At 41.7% G+C, this 25,902-nt stretch overlaps 1 protein-coding gene across 1 annotated transcript in view; it reads left to right on the top strand.

The window, feature by feature from the left end:
* The window catches only part of NETO1 (neuropilin and tolloid like 1), a 115,112-nt gene that overhangs the window by 75,082 nt on the left and 14,128 nt on the right, over nt 1–25,902 (top strand). Inside the window, exons 7-8 of the mRNA XM_066624442.1 lie at nt 10,091–10,319; nt 24,832–24,945. Of these exons, the coding sequence (XP_066480539.1) occupies nt 10,091–10,319; nt 24,832–24,945 (343 nt within the window). The remainder of the gene's footprint in view (nt 1–10,090; nt 10,320–24,831; nt 24,946–25,902) is intronic.

Here is a 25,902-nt window from a genome sequence, read left to right as displayed (position 1 = left end):
AATACCATTTATGATGGCCATAAAGCATACCCCACTGCTGGTTCGCTAGTTCCAGCCATGGGAAAGGGGATAGGATTGGTCTGAAAGAGTAACAGAGTTTTCTGAACCAGTGTCAGCCTATTGCTGCGATTTTAAACAAATGTAAGTCAGAAGTCCTAAAAACTAAGCAGAGCAGTTAAGTGGGTAGAAATGAGAAGTTCTTACTCTCAACCAATCTGAAAAAATGTCAAGTACTTCAGTTCTAAAAATTTGATTAGTGTTTGTGCCTGTAATACAGACATGATTTGTAGGTGGTATGTAGCAGTGGTCATGACAAAACACCATAATTTGTAGTTAGTATTTATTCACTAGCACTTTATAAAAAGTCTGTACATTTGTTTCTGAATCACATCCTGAAGTAGTGTAAAATTACAGCGCTTTATGGTCATTTACTTGTGGATAATTTGTCAGATACTATGTTTCTGACTTTTCACATCTTATACATCTGCCTATGTCACATATCCCAGTACAAATCATGTGAGAGGTTATCTGTAAGATTTTAGCATTTAAAGAAAATGCCTCAGATTTTGGGATTTGCTGCTGCTTTATCTCTGTGATCCAATGGGCCAGGCTGCATTGCCTCTGGAGAAATCTGTTAACAGTACAGCTTGACTGCAGGATGTGTGAGGGAGTCATTTGGGACATGGGTTATCACTATCCCAACAGTTTATCAGGAGGCGCTTTGCCTTTTTCTTCCCACTTACTTGCCCAGTTAAACTGAATATCATTCTTCAGACTGGTGTAGTGGAAATTGAGAGACTAGTTTGAGTTTCTTGAGGCAATTATGCCACAACAAAAAGTTGTTTAGTGCAGCTTTGGGGGAGATGGTTTTTAATGCCAGGGCTTAGCTCTCAAACATGTGCATGATGGCAAAAACACTTCTGAGTATGTGCAAAGAGCAGTTTCCATTCCAGGGAATTACTATATTCCCAAAGCATCTGAGGGCCCAAAACTTCCCTAGTGCCAATGGAGATGTGCTAGTGGGACATGAACTTCATCCTGCGGTGGGGAATAGTAATGGAAACCTTCTTAAGGGAAGGAACTTTCCATTCCTTACCTTGGGGCAAGCCTCCACTTCCCCAATGAGTCTTCTTGAATCTATGCCAGCTATTTTGCTAGTGTAAGTCTGAAGAGAATAAGGGAGCAGAAAGGGAAGAGGGAAGAGAGATAGGATCCTGGTGAATGCTGATGCCATTCTGCCTCTCATCCTCCCCTCTTCCTACCCAGAAACTCCCCACTCCTCCCTTTCCCATTCCTCCCACCATATGCAGCAGTGGCTCCAAAATGGCTATTTATGGTAGAAGAACTTCTGCTCTTTTGTCATAAATGTCAGTTTGGATGGGCTTCCATGCCAGGGAGTGTGTGGACAGGTGTGAACCTCTCTACCTCTTTTTTTTAATATAATTAACTACTGTTTATTACTCCCATTAGATACGGAACTGTTTGTTTCTCAGAATGTTCAACTCTGAGATCTTTGTGGGGAGATTTATGACCATCCTAGCAGATGTATTTTTCTCTGCCTAAATGTGGTTTTTCTGCTGTGGATGAAAGAGCACAAGAATTCAATGAGCTTTGCTGGGATACAGGCTGGTGTCTTGTGATGGTTTCCTGACCTACCTAATCAATCTTCTTGTCAGAGCGAACCTTCAGTGACTGATGAAGAAAGAGAATTCATCAAAAGTGATTCACTATAAAGAGATTATGATCTGACTGTTGCACTGAAGTTATGTTATTCACAGTCTGTGGTAATTCTTTTCTCTTTATGTATGCAGCCAGGGCTTTCTGTTGTGTTCAAATTAAAATAAAATTAAAATGTCCAATTCAGCCAGCGCTGCTTTTTTCATTATTATGATGAGGACACAAGTCTTAAAGGTGACAAGACAATCAGTTATACTTGAATGTGATCAAGGGCTATAAATTATATATGCCACAGCTGCAGTGAAGTTTTATCACTTTTGTAGCTAATGACACTGGCATCTTGCAGTGACATACCAAAGCTCAAACACAACCAGCATTCTTTTAATCAAAATAGCATGGAATTGATGATTTGAAAGAATGGCTTTTGCCAAAATGTTCAAGATGAGATAGGCAAACATAATACACAGTGGTTATTTCTGTTACACTATTATGTTTAACAAGATAGCACTTGTGACAAAATATATACAGGAGCAATATGCACCAAGATATAGTAGGAATATGCAAAGAATAAGCTGCTTTTTAAAATACTGGACTGGTGATAATTCAATCGCATGGCAGAGTCCTGGGGGGACAAAAAAAAATAGTCACCAAGTATCACTGGAAAATTAGAGGAAATTTTTACTGACATATATTGTGTGTTCTAACCAGAATATTAAAGTATTCCAGTATGTCTGGAATAGCTACATAGTTATTGCCTCTAGCTAAGTGACACTTTCGGATAGCACTGTGGCAGAAGAAAAAAGAGGGGAAATTATAAAACTGCAGGAATCAATAAATCCACAAAAGAGCACATTGGCATCTAAAATTGCTTATTCATTTTGGATGGGAGCATTTTAAAACTGGTTGAGAGATCTTATTATTGACATAAGGTATAGAAGACTACACTAATTTATGTGGGGGGGGAGTGTAAGCACATACACATATATAGCACACACACATGCATATTTTATAGAAACCATTTAAAGGTAGAGGAGAATGGAAACATATCCTAGAGAACAAACAATACTTGCATTTGTTTCAAAAACAAAAAAACCTTTGAATCCCATGCTGATTGGCTTGCTTGGTATCCCTGTTTTTGTAGCAGAAACAGAACTTCTAGCTCCTCATCCTTTCTGTTGTATCTCTGTTGACAGATTCACCCCAAAATTCAATCGCCAGCCTTTTGGTGAAAGTGATTTTGAGTCAAAACAGATTTTTAAAATCATGTTGACAAAGGTTCAAGTAGTTCTGAAATCAGAACAAGGGAAGTTAGATAGATTTATAAGCAGCGTTAGATTTATTGAAACAGACAAAAATGGTGGCACAGGTCTTTCAGAGAACACTACCTAGATGTGGAAACTTTTCTGATCACAGGTTTGTGTTGGTGGGCTGTAAGGAGTAGTGCAGGAGAGCATTCTATACATGTTCAGATGCATCTATTATAACTTAATATGTTTAAAGTTTGACTTTTACCTGGGAGTAAATCCCATTGAACTCAGTGTATTTTATGTTTCTAGTCTGTTACTTGGTAGCTTCTCAAATGTCAGAGCAATATTTAAAAAAAAAAAATAAAGGTGCTGTGGGAAAATTGCATCTAACTGAAGTGGAAACATGACATAGTCCTTTCATAGTTGAGAAACTGAGAGCTGGAGTGCAAGACTGAAGAAAATATTTTTGGAAAACATTATGCTTGTATGATAGATAGTGGACTTGTTCCAGCCAAAAGGCCGGCATAGATCTGAGTATACCCATAGGGCAGCAAGAGGCTTACCCAAAGGTAAGGGAACCAGTAATTTGTAAATTGAACAAGTAATGTCAGTAATTTGTAGATATATCCAAGAGCGCTTTGAAGCCTTAGCTTTAGATTTTGTTTGCTTAAGGAGTCACAGCAACCCTTACCTCCACCCCACTGTAAAGCTGTTGTCTCTTGCATTAGGGCAAAGTTAGATACAGTACTTGGCATTTCTAGCCAATCAACATCTCTCCTATTCAAAGGGATCAAACAACACTAAAATCAGAATTCAAGAAAGCCCATTAACAAAATATATAAACGAAAACTGTCCTCTTTGGGATTTTCCATGCCATTTTTGTTTGACATGGGACTGGCTCAGGTGGGAGTTAGTATTAAGCAGCGGATCTTTGACATAGAGCGCCAGGAAGACCTTAATCATGTCAGAAGTTTTGTATCAAGGAGGAACTCAGATATATAGCTGCCCCAGCTCCCTACCTAGTTAGAAATCCCAAGCCACAGAAGGGCATTTACATTGGGGTGGTGTGATAGTTTGCCCTCAGCTGTAGTGTAGCGTCTGAAAGGACGCTTTCAGAAGGTCCCATTTTTGGAGCGACTGTGTCCTTGTGGGGTAAACCAATCAGAAACCACCAGCCATGTTTTGCCGGATTGCATTTTTTATAAGAATATATGGTCATCCCTTATCTCCCCATAGTTAGAAGAGCTCACCAAATGCCCAGGTCAAGATTATAGTCATTCTCTTCTATCAGATGCAAATCCAGAGGTAACGCGGAGGGTGGCTAAATTTTAGCCACTGCAGTTAGCATCAGGAGGAAGAGAGTGGATTGTGGCCTTCCAGGTTGCTCATAGAGGAGTATTTATATTCTGAATAAGTTTTTAATTCAATATAGGCTAGAAGACTTTCAGAAGTACCTTCCTCAGTTACTGTACTCCGTTCAATCCACAATAACTAGACCAAACTTAGTCTTATCTAGACTTAGGTCTATTAATTGTTAGTATTTTATGTTGTTAAGTGCCTGTGTTAGGATGCTGTGATGGGTCATATGTATGTTCAGTTGTATAATATGAATGTATTGTTATTTTTATGCTGGTCGGTGACCGTAATAAAACTGAAATGACTGAACAAAATATATATATTCAGTGCTCAAGTACCATATCAGAACACAGTTGCCTTCAATTTGTTTCTTAGAGTAGGATCAAGTATAAAATTGGTGGATTGGTATAAAATTGTGGCCCTTGGACTATCATGGACTGCTCTAAGACCTGTGCATTTCAGAAGAATATGAGTTTTATGCCCCAATCCTTTCCTGTGCATTTCAGAAGAATATGAGTTTTATGCCCCAATCCTTTCCTGTGCATTTCAGAAGAATATGAGTTTTATGCCCCAATCCTTTCCTGTGCATTTCAGAAAAATATGAGTTTTATGCCCCAATCCTTTCCTGTGCATTTCAGAAGAATATGAGTTTTATGCCCCAATCCTTTCCCCTGCCATTTGCATTGATGCAGCTGGGCCAGGGAGGTGCATGTGCAAACCGGGGGGGGGGGGGGAGAGATCAGGATGCTGCTTTATAGTAAGATATTTGTTCTTTACCTTTAGATAAGTTCCTTGTTGCATTGTGGTTCTACTCAAATCTCTTCTAGCTCTTCAGTTGACGCAAATCTGGTGGACTTAAGGGCGTATGGCAAGGTGAGGGTGCATAGGGGATTGACAATGCCTTTGCCACTAATAACAGTCCCCGGCTGACCACCACATGCCTCCCAGTGGTCCTGATCTCTGCCCCGATCCTCCCCTCCCCGCTATCCTTCCTGATCACCAGCTTTCAAAATCACAGGTTCTTGCTATGAGAACTTCTGCACAATCCCTTTCATCCTAAAGAATTCCAGTTCATGCATGTAGCTAAGCAAGGTTGTCTTACAGCCCCTTTGCAGCCTCTGCACGTGGCCCATGGACTATCATGGACTGCTCTAAGAGCTATAGCAGAGTGTATTTAAAATCATATGCACACGTACCTGGGAGTAAATCCCATTAAAAGCCATGGGACTTACTTCTGAGTAGACTTGCCTAGGATTGGCCTATAATTCATTTTAATCAGAATACAAAACTAGAAAGTGATGTTAAAATTGTAGAATCAATGACGAAGAAATTAAAACTAAACCGAAAATGCACTGCATCATTGTTTTGGGTAGGGAGCTTAGACTATGTGACTTCTAGAATAAAAGGTACAGGGTTCTACAACAGTAGTTCCCAAATTCCTACAGGGAAGTTGGGAAACAGGAAAGTATTTCTGTGGGTGGGGAGGGAGGTGGGGGCAGCAAAGGCACCACAGCGATTGTAGTGCTGTCACTGCTAAGGGGCTCAGAGCTGGCCTCCTGCAGGGACCTGGAGGCTTGCAGTCCCCTCCATTGTCCTCTGAGGCTTCTGTAAACAATCCTTTATCTTCAATCAGCAGCTGTTTTCACATGAAAACAGAAGTAGCTGCTGATCAGCAATAAGGATTGTTTACAGAAACCTTGGAGGACATCAGAGGGGCTGCAAGCCTCCAGGACATTGCAGGTGGCCAGCTCTGCCCCCAAGGTACAAAATAAGCCCCTGCAGCACTGTCACTGCAATTGGAGCAGGGCCACTCCCCTTACAGGGGAATGCTCTGCTTCCGGTTCCCCTGGTGGGTCACGACCCACCAATTTGGGAACCACTACTCTACAATGTTCTTATTATTCCCTGATGGCTCACCCCGCTCCCACCCCATGGAAGGCAAGCAATTACTGTAAATATCGTGTCTTCGATATCTAAAAGAAATGAATGACACAAGCATATCTTTGGTACGAGAGATCTTTGGTACCAGGTGATCCCGAATAATAATAATTCAATAGATTGTGAAATGGGTGCTTGAACTCTTGAGTCAATGGCACTTGATTAAGAATGTGTGAAATCGACAATAAATACTGCTGCATCTATAGTACTATTTTTCGGGTTAAGGAGCTTGTGGATTAAAGCAAAGTGTTCCATTTTTATTGAGCAACACAAGTCAGAGTTTGATCAGCTTATGTTGCTTTTCCAAAGCTACATAGCTTGTTCAGGAGTAGGAATCCCTTAACACCAGTTTGTTTGCAACATAATCCTTCTGTCATGCTTACTTGTGTATCCCCAACAGCCACAGGAGTCAAAGCTTAGTCTAGTGACTCAAAACTAAGGTTGCCAGTCAGGAGTTCTAGGTAATAAAACATATTTTGCTTTGCTCCTTAGCCATCTATTGTAAAAGCTTGGCCCCGAAATGGAAATGAAGTATGCTTTGGGAATTGTCATTGCAATCTAAGCTTGGTCAGACATGAGTGAATCCTTTAGATGGATGTTAGGGAAGAACAACCTGTATGTCTGTGAAATATTTATCAGTGTAGGTACTAAATTATTAGTGAAAAACAAGATTTTTCAAAACCCACATTATAAATACAATAGAAGTTGGCTGAACAAAATATTATCAAAACCCTAATCAAGTAATGAATGAAACAAAAAAAAAGGAAAAGTCTATATTTGATTTCAAGAAAAGGGATTAAATCAAGATACTGTTCCACATTTTATTCATGTTGTTCTATTTTCCTGCTTATAAAAGGACTAGTTCAAGGACCCATTGTATTTGACTCATTGTATTTGACTTCACAATAGATTGTTTTTGTGAAATGGTTATCCCAAAACAACTACTGATGGGTTGAAGCATACAACCTTCTTAGGATTTGAATCTCATGTCTATCAGTGGTAGACAAACAGGCAGTGTGAATAGCTATTTATTCAAATAACCTTATAAAAGGCAATGCTCATTGGTCATACATCTGAGCTTTTTCACTGACCATACTTGTCAGCAGGGAAATCTCCTCTTTGGAGGAGCCAGTGTAGAGCAGCAAAGAGAGCGTTTTGGAATTAGGCATGAAGACAGAGTTCTGATTCATAGCAATCTTATGTCAGTAGTAGATCTTGTAATAAGTCGCAGCTATTAATAACTAGGTGATTGTCCATAACATGTTGTAGGGATGCCTTCCTTACCCATCCCCTACTCTAATTCTGCTCCATCAAGCTCTCATTTACCTGAATATTCCTTAGCATAGTGAAGAAGGGAACGTCTCTCCATCTCGATTGAAACCAAGTTGTCTCTCCTCTGCTGTGCTTGGCTCAAAATGTTGGGTCCTTGCCATTTTGTACATCAGTAACAATAAAATCAGGTATGACTCAGGCCACACTCTTAAAACCAATTGTTGCACAGTAACTGTACTGACATGAATTATGCCTGTAAAAATCAGTAGTTTGAAGAATGCAGTAAAGCATTCTTGCAAACACATTTTGTCTGGAAATCCTTCAGTTTCCATTGATACATTTTTTCTAATGTTTCTAAAGCAGGATGTTAGGGGAAAAAAATTCATAGCCATGAAATCCTATAGAACACAATAGCCAACTTATCAATAAATTAGGATGTTCCATCGCTTGCCCTTATGAAAATATTAAGGCAAATCATCAATTTGATTTGGAAAATGTATCATTCTGTTTCTCTACATTTGTTTTGTCATTTAGTTTGCTGGTTTTTCTGTATGGAATGATTTCACATGCATACTTGTAACAAACAATTAAATCTGCATTGTCTGTCTAACTTATGTTTGTAATTCTGGCTAACAGTTTTAGAAGTGTTAGTTTTTCTTAAAATGCAATAGCTTCAAATAATTTTGAAACAAAATTCTAATTGTTTGGCCTAAAAAAGATACTGGATTTGTAGAATTTGTATTCATTACTGGGATGTTTTGTTTTTTTTAATTTTCTAAATATTAAAGCCTGGCTTTAAATAGCAGCTAACCTCCCCAGCCCCACGCCTGGAGCAAAGGTCTGCGATGGCACCCCCCGTGGGCTGTTGCCACCCCCTTTGCTCAAAAAGTTACCCCCCCACTCACCTGAGACTCACAGAGCCTCACGCGACCGCCAACTGTGTCGGGAAAACCTCTGTGAGGGTCCCCTACGCTTTAAACTGTGCTTCCGGAAAACCGGAAGCTCAGTTTCCACTCGTTGGGAGCCTCAGAAAGGCTTCTGTGGGGTCTTAGTGGCTGGCACCTGGGGCTTTTGCCCCGTCAGCCTATGATAGGTCCGCTGCTGGCTTTAAACATTATAGAAAATAAAAATTTGATTTAAATGTATGGATTTGCTGAGGAATAGCTACATCACTGATGTTAACTATTGATAGCACAAGCCTGTGTATATCTACTTAGAAGTAAGTCCCATTGTGTTCAATGTGGTCGGCAGCCCAGTCCTATCCCCAGCAACTCCCCTGGGTGCAGCAGCGCCAACAATAGCTACTGCTACATCCAACAGAGGTCTCCTCGGGGGAAGGGCTTTCATTCCCTTCCCCTGAAGAAAGCCTGAGGGCTGGCAATGGGGCTTCTCAAGTCTAGAGTAGACTTGAGAGCCAATGTGTAGGGCTTTTCAGTTCAACATGGAAGATAGGATGTGGCAGAACAGAGCTCCACCGGTCCTGTTCCCCTCCCTGGCCAGTTTCCTTCCCCCACCCTGCCCTTCCCCCACCCTGTTCCGCCCACTCCCTGCCTCCCCCCAATCCTGAAGGTACTCACCACCAACTGGTGCTGCAGGAGCACTGCTTGACCCTCCACACGGTGCTAAGCTAAGCACTGACTGGTACCGACCCAGTGCCAGTGGCCTCTTCGCTCCAGGTGCCATGGACATTTTGCAACTGGTGCTGGAGCTCATCGCCGGCCCTAATAGAGTTTGGGATTAGGCCTTTACTCCCAGGGAAGTGTGTATAGGATTGAAGCCTAACAGCCCAATCCTATCCACACTTTCCTGGGAGTAAGCCCCATTAACTCTAATGGGACTTACTTCTGAGTAGACATGCATAGGATTGGGCTGTAAGTTACAGAGATATTAAAGGAAAGAGTTTAGTTTTGTCCTGCATCCAAACAGTTTGGGGTAAGATGAAAAATAAATGTATCTTTCATTTACAAATGGCTGCAACAGACCTTATACTATTTATGAGGATGACCCATTTTGGCAAAAGAAAAGGAAGAGCAAATGTCTGCTTTCTTATTTTGTTGACAGCACAAGCTTATGCGTGTCTCCTCAGAAGTAAGTTCCATTATGTTCAATGATGCTTACTCCCAGGAAAATGTGTATAGGATTGCAACCTAAGCGTGGAGATAACACAGCTGATTCTGAATGTACAAGAAACAACTTTTTAGCTGCCTGGTCCAGTCTGGGAAATATTGCACACTCTCTGCAGTGATCAATTCATACGTGCAAGGGATCATTTGGTGATGGAGTGATGAACATGCTTGTTTGAACTCTTTGAGGAAAAAGTATGTATGTAGTTTGAAAAAGAATCCTGTCGCTGATTTGGGGAATCCTCATCTGGTGGTAATGACTTGGATATATTCAGCTCAATTATGGATCTAGTTGTATTGCTGTTTGCTACTTATACAGGAGCATTACACTTGGCTAGTGCTCTATTATAAAATCAGCTAGCGCTCTGTTGCTCAGTAGTGACATGGATTATTTTCTAGAAGGAAAGAATGCTGTTGAATGCCTCTTGTTCCCATGCTGGTTTATACTGTCATATTCGCTGTGTTTTTGTTTTGTAGATATATTTACGATTCTTGGACTATGAAATGCAGAATTCTAATGAATGCAAAAGGAATTTTGTGGCTGTCTATGATGGAAGTAGCTCAGTGGAGGATTTAAAAGCTAAGTTTTGCAGCACTGTTGCTAATGATGTGATGCTGCGCACAGGTCTTGGAGTAATCCGCATGTGGGCAGATGAAGGCAGTCGAAGCAGCCGGTTCCAGATGCTCTTCACGTCTTTCCAAGAACGTAAGATTCTGTCGGGATAGCACTTGGTTCAGATTTCATAAAACATTAATGCTGTTTCCTTCATGCAGAGTAAGCACTGAAGCAAGAAATAACCAAATAGATGTTTCTTTGTTTGTTTGTTTTGTTTTTAACCCTGACCTCAGTCCAGTTCTCCAGAGTTAGAGTTGTCTACATATGGGGGCGTCTTATCTCCTCAGCACACATGTGCATGATGAGCACTGGGAATGAGAGACTTGTGCATACCTGCCATATCCCTTAGGGTTGCCTGGATTCCATCTGGGTACCTGAATTTGGCACATATGTTCCATGACTGAGAAGTGAGGGCAGGCTGGATGGAGATATGCAAGGACTACACAACTGTGCCATTCTCTCTACCAGTCTGGGGCAGTATCTGTATGCATAAACTAAAGGGGAGAGGAAGCAGTCCTCTTGTATGCCCATGTGAATCCACACAGGCACATGCTGCACCCTTGATCCAGGGGACTGGATCAAGGCAATGGTGTAATGATGTATGTTACAGTGAAGTAACACTTGACTGGAGTGGAATCAGAGTGAATCCGCGAATACTCTGCCAGTGCCGCATCAAATGGGCATTGGTATTGGCCTGTGGAGAATCATCCGAATCATCATTGTGTCCATTTCCAGACTTGCTCCACCATCTTGGGCACCATCTCAGACTCCAGCTGGATGTTCACAACCCTGGAGATGATGAGAGGCTGATGATGAGAGATCTCTGGATGGCTGTCTTGCTCTGAGGCTGGGGCAAGACATGGGAAGAGCTGGTTGAAGGAGGAGGATGGGTGAAGCAATCCCCTCTCCATTGCTGTTCTCTGAAGCCTTGTTGTTAGGCCAGCAACCTTCAACCAGTCCATGGATAGTCAGCATGGAGAAACAGCTATCACACAAACTTCAACACATTGAGGAATATCCAGCTCAGATGAGGAAGCATCAGATGTTGAAGATGTTGATGAGCCCTCACTATCACTCAGCCCCATAGACTTCAAGTTAAGGTCCAGGTTCATAAAGTTCATAGAGTGTATGGTTAAGACCCTAACCCCATTTATCCCATAGGCTCAATGCTGCAGTATCTGCTAATTCAGTATCCACTAGGTTTTTCCAGGAACCTAACCCTAGCGAATAACAAGAACTTACTGTAATTCTGAATACTGATTGCTCACTTGTAGAATCTTGAACAAAATTTAAAGTATCTTACTTTATTTTCCCATTTTATAAAGTGGGCTTTTAAAGTGTGTGTGCAAAACTTTCTTGTTGGATATTTATGAAATTGATAAAACTTGCAGATGTTGCGGAACTACAGTGATAATATCAGTGCTGACATTCTTAGACGTCAAGGATTCTGCTGAAGCTGAAAATGGTAGTTATTTTTTTATTATTAAGAATATTTGTATATTCTTAAAAAAGTATATGTTGTTTATATACTGCTTTTCAGCAAAGAGTAATTCACAAAGTGCTTTACGTAGGAAAATAGATCATTTTTTTTAAGCATTAAAATGTTGTTTTCATTCCTTGGAATGAATACGTATCAGCCACAAAGCCTAAGCCTGAATCATTTAGCAGAAAAGGATTGAAACCAGTTGTGAATAAAGCTGTGTTTTTGTATAATATTCTTTTGCCTCTTTTGAAAAGAATGTTGTGCATATTTCTGTTACTTCCAACTGCTAAGCTGCATTAAAATTTTTGAAGTGATATCTCTCAAACGGAGTATCTTGAATTATAGTACACTAACCACCCAATCCTAAACTGGATTGCGAAAGGCAACAGTGCTCCCTGTTCACTGCTGGACCTGTCCGCAAGGAGACTGCAGAAGGGGGTGGCTCCAGTGATGATAGTATGTGCCAGATCCTATCCTCCCTGTATGCAGCCTCCCTGCATCTTTCTTTTCCTCAGACTTGCACCAGCTTCAGAACTGGTGCAGGTACTGGAAGACTCCGGGTGGAGGAGGAGCCTTGTGGAGGGGTAAAGGGATTTAACCCTTTCACCTTTGAAGTCTCCTGATCTGCCACCCCCCAACCCGCTGGATACAATGCTCTCCTTTTTGGCCCGGCTGCACCAGTGGGGCAGAGGAAGGATAGGATAGTGAGTCTTATCTAAAATAAGTAAGCAGCACCTTTGCTGAAGGTGACAGGAGCAAAACAGGAATATCAGCCACTGAATCTGCCAGTCATCTGACTGAGTTGAAGGTTGCCTATGACTATATACTTATTGTTTGACATGTAATATTCTCTGGTAATCTGAATATAACTCAGAACATGTCACTGAGAAGATCTGTTTAGATCAGCCCTTGTCCTTATTTTGGGCCTGATGTTAAAAACATTCTGATGCATCCAACTGACCAGAAACCTTGTTTCTTTCTGTTCTTAGATGATACAGCTTCAAAGGTAATTTATGCCTTTCTTGTTCATAAATCAAGCTGGCTTCAGAGATAATACCCTGTATTGCTCTGATGCCATTACTTCTGGTTTGTCTGTGGATGCAGCAGTCTTGAATATTCAGAGCCTGATTCATTGAAATCAAAGGCATCAGACTCTGTTTCCTTAGAAACAACCATTAGGGCATTAGGGATTCACTGCTTAGAAAGAGCTGAAGGCTAGACATATGGTCACCAACTTGTGTTTGGAATGTGAGTGGAGATACATTTGCAGGGCTTTCAAATTCAACAAAAACATGGACAGCTTCCCCTCCCCCTTTTTTTGTGACCACAGATATTCCTCCAAGCACTTGTTTTTACAACTGCCATTATGCAGTGGCTAATACGCAGTAATTGTCATCAGGTTTTAAGTATTGGTTTGACAATTGGGCAGCCGATAGCTCTTCCCGGGGCATACTGGCACTTTAACAGAAGTTTACCTGTCAATGACATTTTGAAAGCATATTGTTAACTGCTCAATTGTGTGTTATGACAATCCTATCACATTCCATTTCATGTTCAGGACTGCTGAAGGAGCTGTATGTGTGTTTTGGCTGATCTGGTCTGAAGGATTTAATGACACCATTTGATGCTTTTTTCTCTCTACCATGTCTGTTGGACAGGGGACTGTAGAATGAATATTTATAGTTAAGAATGCACAATAGCAAGTAAAACAAATGTTTGGCCTGTGAGATGCAGTCCTCAAGACGAATAGAGCTAAATATTATAGAATGTGATGATAATGAGTCCATCTGCCCAGATATCAACCTCCCTAGTAAGGGCACACCTAGGAGACCTGTCAGCACTCTGAGGTGTATGTTTGTTTGTGAGAGAGAGAGAGAAAGAGAGAAAAGAGAGAGACTAATGTAGTCTATACAGAATGAAGAGGAAAATAAAATGGACATTCAACAGCAGAGACAGATGTTATTTTACTGTGCTATAAATTGTCTTCATTAATCATTGCAGTTTCATAGCTATCTTGCACCATGTAATAGACACAGAAGGAAATGTGGTCTGACAGAATGTAGATGCAGGATGACCAGTAGACAGTTGTCACACAGTGCAATCCTATGCATGTTTGTTCAAAAGTAAATGCATTACGTTCAGTAGGACTTATTCCCAGGGAAGTGTGCATAGGATTGCATATTTAGTTATATAAGCCCCAGATATTTCTTCATTTGCCTGTCTGACAGCCCAATCCTATCCACACTTTCCTGGAAGTAAGCCCCATTGACTCTAATGGGACTTGCTTCTGAGTAGACATGCATAAGATTGGGCTACGAATCACCATATGTGTTAATTTACATGTGAATGTGTACATGTGTATTGAACTATTGTTCACATTTGGAAGTGGAGTTTATAGAGGGAAATAATTGCCTTAATTTAGTATTTAGTATACAAATAAATGTTGAAGAGTAGTGTGAGTCTGTAAGTAGGTCAGGATGGAGGAGCTGTGGTTAAGCAGAGGTCCTCCACTCAGTCCAGTTTTGACAAGTGCAATGAGTTGCATTAACTGCTACTGTAATCAAGGACACTTTCTAACCTAACTTACAAATGCCAGTAGACAATTCATGAGAGCCCAATCTTATTGTTGGTCAGCACTGTACTGCAGCTGCAGTGCTAGCCAGAGGCATGCCTAGAGGGGGTGCAAAGCACTAAGTTTTGTAGGCGTACACCTCCATTTTGCTCACACTGCTGGAAATAGCTCCAAAGGGGGAGGAGGGGAAGGGCCCGCTTGCACTCTGTGGTGATGCTCTCTGTAAAACTTAGTGCTTTGCACCGCTTCTAGCTATGCCACTGGTGCCAGTGCAGGGTGTTGTAAAACAGCCATAAAGCATTTTTCGACACCCAGAAAGTATGTGGGGCCAGTGTGAAGGCCTGTGCCATCCTGCAGGTGCCGCATCTCACCTGAAGGCTGCCGTGGCAGGTAAGTGTTGCATTAGGCAGTACAGAGACAGGGGCAGGGTGTTCTGGATGCAGGGAGGAGGTGTTTTGAGGGAGGGAGAGGGGTTCAGGCCCAGGTGGTTGCAGGAAATGGCAGAGCAGGCCTCCATTGTATCCTAACCCCATCCTGGACTTGAAAAACCTATATGTGGCTACCCAGTTCTGCACCAACTACATAGCTGGTACAGATCTGAATAGCCCCATAGAGCGGGCTGTGGTGCTACACTGGATAAGGGAACTCTGTTTCCTTACCCCAAGGAGACTTCCCACCTGGATACAATGCCAGCACTAGATAGGATTGGGACTTGCGCCACCTCCTGGGTCCCAGCTATGCCTCCCTCTCCCTGCCGGACAGCCCTCTGTCTGCCCTCCATCTGCCCCGGAATGCCTGTCTCCTACCTCCTCCCCACCCATCCCAGAGCCTTGCATCAGCCGAGCTTGACCAATGCAAGTCTTCCTCTCTGAGTTGGCGCAGAGGCTGGATACAGCCTCCTGGGCCGGTATGCGTTCATGCACCAGCCCAGCCAACTCCCAAGGAGGCATAGACATGCTTTATGGCAAATTTGTGGCTCTTCTGGGCCAGCACAAGGGACTTGCACGGGCCCAACCCCAGATCAGGATTGTGCCCTTAATCTCTCTTTTTATCATGCACTTCAAGTTCTGCATGGGAAAATAGATGTCATATGAGCTCTTTCCCTAAATTGAAACCACTTAATATGTCGAAGAAAAAATGAGGACGGTTGGGTCTTTTGCTTGCCTCTTTTTATATAATACTTGGGGGAAAAGATGTTCCCATAAATATTTAGACATTTCCACCCCCACCTACTTCTTCTTTTCTCTGTTCCAGCAGTGATCTCCAGCCTGATTAATGACAGATATGCTACCCTTACAGCTCTTCCAAAGAGTTTAACTTCTGAGCAGAAACACCTACACATTAACCTAAAAGAAAATTCTTAGATTCGGGGTATGGGGATCAGAGGAAACCCTTTATTAGCTCAGCAGAACAGATGCCCATTCTAGCACCTTTGGCAGTGGGTTCACAGTTTTGTGTCTCTTGATACCTACCATTCAAACAGTATTTGACCCTCTTGCTATTTACAGAATTGCCTTAAGCTCACCCTTTATCTGAAATGTAAGTTCTTCAGCGTGGTGTTAGCACCTACCTAATTTCTTAAAAGTTTGATGTGACTCTGTTTGAGTTCTCACTATCTTACTTTTACTAAGAAAGATTTATTGGAACTAAAACCATGTACAGCTTCACTTTTCATAGCACTATTAATAGTGGAAGAATTAGAGTACAATCCTGAGGAGCACTAGGGCCAGTACTGCCATGAACATGCTGTAAAGCAAGGTCTTACCTCCTTCGGCATCAGCAGAGCCAGCACACAGATCATGGAAGCCAAATCCAGCTTCCACGGCACCAAGGAGAGGTACGTTTACGAAAGCAGAGGGTAGCTGGTGTGAGGGATTGGAGAGGGTCGCAGGAAAGTGGAACGGGGTGTTTTGAAGGAGGGTGGACTGGGCCCAGGAAGGAGGTGGGACCAACCTATGACCTAGACCATATCCTAACCCCCCTCCTGGCCAGCCCAGTGTTACATTGGGATGCTCAGATCTGCACCAGCTATTTTGCTGGCACTGATCTGAGTAGCCCCATGGAGTGGCTGCTGTGCTATATAGGGTAAAGGGAAATATATTCCCTTACTCCACGTAGCACAGCACTCTCTTCCTACCCTGTGCTGAATATAGTGCAGACCTGCCTGTTCTAGTGCAGGATAGGACTGGACTGTTATTATTAAAGATACACCAAGGATAATTTCCTCAAAGATTGCATAAAGAGTAAATACATCCTTCAGTGTATTTTCTACTGTAAGGCAGAATTATTGTTTTTACCTCTTGAAAGGGCTTGCGATCAGTTAGCACTGATGTTCTAGTTCTGAGGCAAACCAAGTGATCCTTAGAATACTCCGAATATCCTCAGGTAGCAGTTTTAACAAAGTTCCATGTTTGCATTTGTTTTCAGTGAATTGTTAGGAATTGTGCAAGTGTTTCAAGACTGTTATGTAGTTTGATGTTGAAAGATGTTGGCATTATTGAGTTATTTCAGAATTACATTGAAAGATACACTGGGGGGGAAAAAAAAACCTGTTTATGTTAAAAACAGAATAATCAGTTTTTGAACTAGCCCAAAGAAATTCTCTTCAGAGTCAGAGTGACTTTGTGTAGATAAAAGATTGATTTGGATTAGATGTCCATATAGAAGAAAATGTGTTTCTTTTCAGTTAATTGCATGCTGTATTGAGTTGTATTGTATTGCATTGAATAGGTTTTGGCGTAGGTAGGAAAAATTCTTCTCTTAAACTGGAAATTCATTGTATCAACTTCTGTTGTATAATATAGCCCATCTCTGTGAAAGGATTTCTGCTGCATAAGAAACAAGATTAAAATTCAAAATGACTTAGATAAATTAGAGACCAATCCTATCCCACACCATCTTCCACCATGCAGCCACACTGATGGAGCCCATGTCCCTTTCAGTTGTGGGGGAGGGGAACCAGACGGCCTGAGAAAGGAAGCAATACTTTTTACTTACCCATTTATAGGTTGACTGGCCATCAGTTGGTCTCCTTGGACCGTTGCCAGCTGTTTTGCTGGCAGAAGAAGAAGCAGGTGTTAACTGCTGCTGCCAGGATCCACCCCATCCTGACCTTGAAACTCCTCCTAGCTGCCCTGCTTCCCACCCCACTTCTCCCCTCCCACCCCACTTCTCCCCTCCCACCCTCAAAACACCCCCTCAATCACCATACCAGCTCCAGCATGGCTTCTGGGAGCTGTTGCCACAGTATCAGGGCCTCTGGCTCTTTGTGCCAGTAGTAGCACACCTTTTACAACACTGCTACAGCACTTAAGGTAATGGACTGGAAGTTCTGCCAATATAAGTGGCCAATAGAATCATCATCATCATACTACAACAACAAAAACAACAACATAAGTACCACTGAAAGCGTGATTTTTAAAAAGAGCCACTCTTGTAATTCACAATGTTTTGGGCTGTGTTGTTTTTTCTAGATACGGTCATCAAATTATAGGAAGAGAGAGGAAAACGACATTATTATTAAATCATGTGATATAGATGAATATGAGGAATAGAAAAAGTATTCTGTGGGCGCAATCCTAAACCGTAAAGCACGTTTGTGCCTCCTCTAGAGTCGGCTGGGCCTGCACAGGCTGAATCCAGCCTCTGCGCTGACTCTACTAGGGTTGGTTGCATTGGCCGAGCTCAGCAGACGCAAGGGTCTGGGGTGGGCGGGGAGGAGGTGGGAGGGAGAGTTCCGGGGCAGGGGGAGAGTGGTCCCAGGCGGGGAGTTGGAGGTGGGGCCGGGATCCAGTAGATATGCAGGATCCTAGGCCCTGTTCCTGAGCAGTGTGGAGTGGTTGCAAGCTGCTCCACACTCCTCGGACTTATGCCATCTCCTGAGGTGGTGCAAGTCTGAGGAGACCCATTGGGGCTGTAGTGGCTTACCTGGGAGTAAGAGGAACAGTTTCCCCTTACCTCTGGCTGAGCCACTTTGGGCCCCTGTCTTGTGCTGGATACAACACAGGCCTCCTGGCCTGCCTGTTCCAGCGCAAGATAGGATTGCGCTGTGTGTTGATTTATGGAACAGAAGAGAAGTTGAAAGTGTGGTGCTATGACAGCCAAGCCTTTTCAAAAAGAACTCTGACAAACCAGTATGCTTGGATACACCTTTCTTCTTCCAGTAGCTGCAAATTATTTTTTTTCCTACCCCATCTCTAGTCAGTCATCTACATTCTTTTGAACTGAATCTCTGCAGTGGACAGGGAATCCAGATCATAGCTCCCTAGGATATGATGTGGCAGACACAATCTGCTTCCCTATTTGTCCAGTCTATTGCTGTGGTGCTTAATAAGAGATAAGAGGTAGAATAAAACTTGGTCTCCTGGTGAGGGAGAGACCTAGGAACATTATCTGTGTGCTATGGCCAGTTTGATATATAAAGAAGAATGGAAACATAACTGTTATTCTCCCAGGGAAGAGAAGAGGCAGTGATTTACTTGCAGTAAAGCAGTCTTGTGTAGGGTATGAAAAAATACTTAAATATAAGTGGTTATTGCCAGAGAAGTTATAGTCTTCTTCCTTGAAAATTTTAATTTTAACACAACAGTCCTTAAGATTTAGAACAAGCTGATCTGTGACACTTCCTTTGCTTCCAATGTTAACTTAATGTTATTTTTTCACATTGTTCTGAAGGTGCATTCCCCACCACTCAGATAAGTAGTTGGAAACAAGTTCATTGAACTCAGTGGAATTTAACCTATAACCTGTTGGTTTGAATGGCAGCTGAGCCATTCAATGGGAAGATGGCAAAATATGGGATGCACTCGACACGTCTAGGTGCATTGCAGCTTGTCTGGTGAAAATGCCTATGGCAGAGCAAAGCCTACTGTTTCTGCCCCACTCTGTGTCCATTCATTGATCACATGTAAGTGCAGCCAAAAGAGTAAAGAGGTTAGGAATCAGTACAGGGAATCGGGTTAGATAACCTTTGGTTGAAGACTATTTAGAAGAGCATTAACAATGCACTATCACAGTAGTTCTCACACTTTTAGCCTCAGGACCCACTTTTTAGAATGAGAATCTGTCAGGACCCACCGGAAGTGATGTCATGGTCAGAAGTGACATCATCAAGCAGGGAAATTTTTAACAATCCTCGGCTGCAATCCTACCAACACATACCTAGGAGTAAGCCCCATTGACTATCGTAGTCAAAAGCATATACAGAGTAGCCTGTTTACAGTACAGATCTGTAACATTTCCCCAAATGCAGTCACATACCATGGTAGCATCAAGTCTAATATATTAAAAATAAAATACTGAAATGAATGGTGACCCACCTGAAATTGGTTGGTGACCCAATGATAGTGGATTCCGATCCACAGTTTGAGAACCACTGCACTATCATATATTAATAAACATGTCTTCACTTGTAATGTATCATAATTATTAGTTACAGGTTACAAATTCGTTTTCATAGTGACTGTAATGAAAAGAGAATCATACTCAAGAATATTGAGTTTTGCAATACTTCTTGCAGTATTTTGAGACAGTGAGTCCTGGAAACTGCTTTGAAACTTGGTATTTATAAGAATGCATTAACATCTTGCCTGCCTACCTGTTCTTCTGAACATGTACAGTGAAAGACCTGGAATTCTAAGCACACTAAAAATACATCCTTTTTACTTCTTTTATCCCTTTCTTCTTATATACACCAATATACAGGAGAGGTTCTTTTGTACTTATTTTAATCTCAATCATTGCCCATAGGGAAAGATTTAAAAAGAAACAGCTGTGGGGAAAAGGCTGCTATTTTTCTTTCAGCAGGGTGACCAGATTAATTCATAACCTTAGGGTTAAATTACATTTTCAGATTCTCTAGAGTTAGTTTGCCACCTTGTGTTCAGTGTTTGCAACAGAATATAATAAAAAATACTTTTTGGGATCATGGCACAGGTCCCTATAATCTAGCACTCCAGCTTTAGTAGTGTGCAGGAAAATGCTCCTGATGAATATAATCCTCCTCTATGGTTTGTACCTAGCATCTCGTAATCAGAGTTATAGTGTACCTAAGTTTGAACATAAGCCTCTATTGTGTCTCCATCCCTCTTATTTGCCTTTTTTCTCCCTATCTTCATCTTTCTTCATTAAGTAGCTCCTTTTCAGCACTATAATGTCATCTTTTTTGATGTGATTACACCTGCACATGTATTTGATATCTGGCTGTAGTAAATGACTGTAATGGAATTATACTTGCAGAATATTTTCAGTTGAATTGCACTTTCAGCTGAGGCAACACACAGATCCATTGTTTTTAGTAGCTTTTCTATTATGATCCCAACAATCTCTTTCCTAGGTGATTTAGCCCCAATATCATAGATGTGATTAGGAAATTTTTTTGTATTACTTTGCATCACTTTTCCACATTATGAGCCCAAGCCTATGCAGTCTACTCAAGTGAGTCCCATTATAGTCAATGGAGCTTACTCCCATGTAAGTGTGAATAAGATTGCAGCCTGGGCTTCCATCTGCCATTCGGTTTGTTCTGGAATTGAGTTTGATGCAGTTGTTTGGAAATGTGGCCCAACCCCTCTGAAATCAAATGGTGGGGTGTTTGCTCCATCTCCTTGGCACAAGGCAAGTTAAGCATTAGCATTGTTAGAGCAACATGGGCAGAGTCAGGTTGGCTGTTATCGCTGCCACCTTGGCTTCCCACTCATTGTGAGTCCAGCAAGAGGACAGGCCTTCATAAGAGTTAGTGCAGGAGAAGAAAGCAAAGCTCTAAGCTAGCTCCACCAGGTATAACCCCCCAAGCTAGCCCCCCAAGCTAGCCCCCATGGCAGGTATAGCGTGGGTAAGTATGGGGATTGGATCCCCATCCTAAGGAAGTGCAGGGGACACTTCTCAGCTCAAGGACGTAGGCTGGGAACCCATTGTCCATGGATTGCAAAGTCAATCTCAAAGGCTGCTTGGCTTGAGATGAGGCAGTGATGCAATCCAGATCTGCTTTGATATCTGATGGAGTTGTTGTTAATAAGCTGGACTCATCAAGGGTGATCTACAGGTCTGAGCTAGGAGAATAGACATTAATTTGCTCTCTTCCAAGGAAGGGAACCTGCACTAAAAGGGGTTAGAGTTGTAGGAAAGGTGAAACTGTTGCAAGTTGAAGATTTAAGCAGACCCACTGATCTTTAACTGGGTTATCTTGTATATTATAGGGATGTATGCAAGCAATATTAGCTTTTTCACTTTCTTGGGGTGATCTGCTACACTTGGCTACACTACCTCAGTATTCACTTCAGGTATAAATAAGTAAAATAGAACCAATTCTAAAAAGTCTTTGGGTATCACATTGTACATTTCCTTCAACAATAAGAAACGACTTATTTTACCCTTCTGGCAACAGTTCAGTACATTATTCTATGTCCTTAAGTCCATTGATTCACATATATAAATAAAATTTAGGTTAAAGGATTCAAAAGGTCTGACATAAAATCTGTAGTTATTTGTTTTCAATTAAAAATGCTAAAAAGACACCGGAACAGTTTGTTTGAATGGCCCTATGAACATCAAACTGTATCATCACTCTGATAACAATAAAAAATCTTAAGATCTGGAACTTTCAGTAGCTGAACAATCTCCGTTGGGTTGTAAAATTCTCATTGTGGACATTGGATTTGCCTGTGAAGACTGAAGTGTAGTATATGGCTTCCAGTCACACTTTCATCTTGGGGCTTTCGTAATATTAGTAACTTGATTCTGCCAGTTTGTGAGCCTTAGGCAATCATGCTTTGCCTTCTGCTCAGGGACTGTGAAAATCTTTGTTCGTGCAATATCAGAAGGGCAAACATTTATTGTAACTGTGATCTCTTATCTGGTTATTTTAAAGAAGTATATGTGCCTGAACATACCACTTCAGGGCTTCCCATAATCATTTCTATTCATTCATTCATTGACCTCAACTTTCATCTAAAAGCATCATATCTTATTGAAATCAATGGCAAGGCTTGTATTGTTTGAGTTCCTGAAAAATGTTATGTTCCCTTCATATTCACCCACCCAGTCTCATACACATATACAACACGCATATACATACAGGGAAGAGGATGGAGGGAATCGGAGTTTCTTTCTCCAGTAGCACACATAGTATGTATGTAGAGTTTCATAGTATGTAGAGTTTCTCTCCCCAGTAGAAGAGCATAGCACAGTAGCATTGGGGCGGGCAAAATGGTAAGTTCAGCAGGTACCACAAGCAGACCCTCCCACTTGCTGTCAGAGCCATTCTGGGCAGTGATGACAATGTGTGGATGCTCACCAAACCAAACAATGTCTCCTGCACATTACCAGCACTGCCCGAAATGGCTGCAATAGTGAGTGGGAGGGACTGCTTACGTTTGCCCCCCTGTAGCTACTCTACTGACTTCGCCGTAGTATTATTTATTATTTTTATTTTTCATACCGGTGTACACAGCTGCTCCCCTCCTATTGTCCTCACAATAACCTTGTGAGGCTGAGAGAAAGTGACTGGCCGGAGGTCATCCAGGAAGCTTCATGGCTGAGGGGGGATGTGAACCTGGATCTTCCAGGTCTAGGCCCACCTCCCAAACCATTACACCACCTTGGCTCAACAATCATACCAATGTGTTTCCTATGTGTGTTTTTGAATGTGACTTTATTCTGTGGCAAAACAGAGAAAAAAGAAACAATGACACCAAAAATCCTAAAAGACAGCTAGCACAAAGCTCCCAGTGGTGCAGAACCTCAGCACAGGTGGAGAATGGAAGTGCAGCAAGCCTGCCCACTGGACAAACTTTGTCAATCTCTAGATCAGCATTTCTCAAACTGTGGATCGGGACCCACTAGGTGGGTCGCGAGCCAATTTCAGGTGGGTCCCATTCATTTCAGTATTTTGTTTTTAATATATGAGACTTGGTGCTACCATGGTATGTGACTGCATTTGGGGAGATGTTACAGACCTGTACTTTTAACAAACTACTTTGTATTTTCTTTTAACAATGATAGTAAATGGGACTTACTTCTGGGTAAGTGTGTGTAGCATTGCAGCCTAGGATTGTTAAATATTTTCCTGCTTGATGATGTCAGTTCTGGCCATGACATCACTTCTGGTGGGTCCTGACAGATTCTCATTATCAAAAGTAGGTCCCAGTGCTAAATGTGTGAGAACCACTGCTCTAGATCAATTTGATGTCCAAGTACTGGAGAAAAATTTTTTAATAAGATCTGCTCACCTTGCCTCTGGCTCTGCTTAGCATCCATGGAGCATGATAGGAGCTGTGCATATAGTGTCCATAGGCCTAGTACTGTTTATGTGATGTTCACCACCACCTTTTCCCCACTTTGAATGGTATCAGTTGTATTAAATTCTACACTTAATAGATCACATGTGTATCTGCATATGTGTAATCCCTATTCCATTTATGTTCAGCATTTGGATGCCAGATGGTCTGAGAGATGGTTATAGCATGGTCACATTTTTAGTCTGCTTTGAAAACTCTGTTCTGTTGAAACCTTGTCTGAACGGATCCTAATTGGTTTACTGTTACATGATTTTTATTTAACAATAGCCTGTTTTATTAGTTGCATAAAGAGGACTGAGCAGGTCAGGTAGTAAGCGCCTGTGTGTATGTGTGGTTTTTTTAGTACCGATGCAGCTGTGCCAATGGGGCATGTACTGCATCCTGAGGTGGGGAGGCGGTCACAGAAGCCTCCTCATGGTAAGGGAATGTTTCTCTTATCTCAGGTTTGTATTGTAGCTGCATCAGCACTGGAACATTGGATAGGATTGGACCCTAAGAATGTAAGAACTCTAGGGAACAGAGTTCACCCTGCTTATTGAAGAACTAAACTTATGGAGAGCAAAATGTGGATTTATTATTTTGCATAATGAGAGATTTTTGAAAGAGAAGGATTGTAATGATTGTTTCTGTATGTTGATCTCTTTGACATGGCAAAGTATCATAGTTGTGAAACCTGCAAGCTAGACATGGAACTGATTACTTCCAACACTATAGCTGTTAACCTTTCAATTCATTGGCCATATAACGTTCCCATTTTATTTGAGTCATTTATCCTTTCCTTATAGATAAGACAGCAAAGCTCTCACTCACTCACTCTCTCTTTCTCTCTCACACACACACACACACACAAAGCAAAATTGTATGCCACAGAAACCTGAAATTTAACAATCTATATACTATAAATGATTCAAATTTGCATAAATGTAATTATTTTTAATTTTCTTTTTTGCTTTGATGGTCATGGGGCGAAGGTAAACAAAGCAGTGAAACCCTGACATTTGGAGTAATGGAAATTTTTTTGAGCCTTCTTCTGAGAATTGTCCTTCTGAATTGTCTGTGCCCTTTCAAGCCTATCTTTACAGCCACATGGGCTATAGACTTGTTTAAAAATGAAAGCTGGAAAATCCAGGTTACACTGCTTGACTTTGCATTGGATTGTCTCTTATTGCTTTGTTGCTCTGGGTTGAATATTGGGAGGGGAGATATATGGTTGATTACTGCTGATGGATATTCTTTCTTGGTTTTCTTTAGCCCCTTGTGAAGCCAACACATTCTTTTGCCATAGTAATATGTGTATTAATAATACATTGGTCTGCAATGGACTCCAGAACTGTGTATATCCATGGGATGAAAACCACTGCAAAGGTAATGCATCAGTATATGGATGTAATGATATGAATTTATGCTTGTGGCAATTCTAACCAAATGAGTATTAACCATTTGGAACTATAATGCATTTCCATTTAATTGTTTTTAATTGACAATGTTTGCAACAGTTTAGAAGGTGACACTTTAGTGATTTACAATGAATGCTTAATTATGTAATTATTTAAATGTGCATCTTACCCTATTTTCAAGACTCAGACTAAGCTGCATCTTAAAACAGCAAAATAGATGATTCAACGTATAAAGTTCAATATAACTCAATTATGACAAGCTCCTTGCTTCCAAACTGCAGACCACTGAGGACTAATTTTGTAGCTATGAGATGCATGAGCTTGGACTTTTGTGATTGCCCAGCAAAAACTAGCTCTGCAACTGAGAGTAGTTACAGATTCACAACGTACTTGTCCACCTCTCACTGTCTTAATAAAACATGATGAATGGGTGATGCAGTGTAAAAAACATTCTCAGTCAAACTCACAGGGAGATTATGATGGGATACGAGTAAGAGTGAATATCCATACCTAAAAGAAGTGCACTGTCTCCAGTGGAGGGGGGGGGTCACTGAGGCTTCAGGCGCAAAAGGAGGTTTAAATCCTCTTACCCCTCCTTAAGCTTTCCACTCTGTAGTAATTCTCTGTGGACCTGCACCAACTCCTCAGCTGGCACAAGTCCAAGGAGAGAAAGGGGGCAAGAAGGCTGCTGATGGAGGGGATAGGATCTGGCACATGCCATTGCCACCAGATCTACCCCCTCCCACAGCTCCCCTAGTTATCCCTTCCCTTCCCAACTTCACCCGCTCCCTGCCCCTGCTACCACTTTATCTGCTCCGACAGCCATGGCAGGATTGGGTGACAATCGGGGGAATGCTGCTGTCTCTTACGGCAGCACTTCCCAAATGGCCACCGACAAAGCACTCTGGTTGACTCCACTGCATAG

Source organism: Tiliqua scincoides, chromosome 4 (genome assembly GCF_035046505.1).
Source record: "Tiliqua scincoides isolate rTilSci1 chromosome 4, rTilSci1.hap2, whole genome shotgun sequence".
NCBI classification, from domain to species: domain Eukaryota; kingdom Metazoa; phylum Chordata; class Lepidosauria; order Squamata; family Scincidae; genus Tiliqua; species Tiliqua scincoides.
The sequence above is the reverse complement of the archived record's forward strand: the minus strand, read 5'-3'. Positions and strand labels throughout refer to the sequence as shown.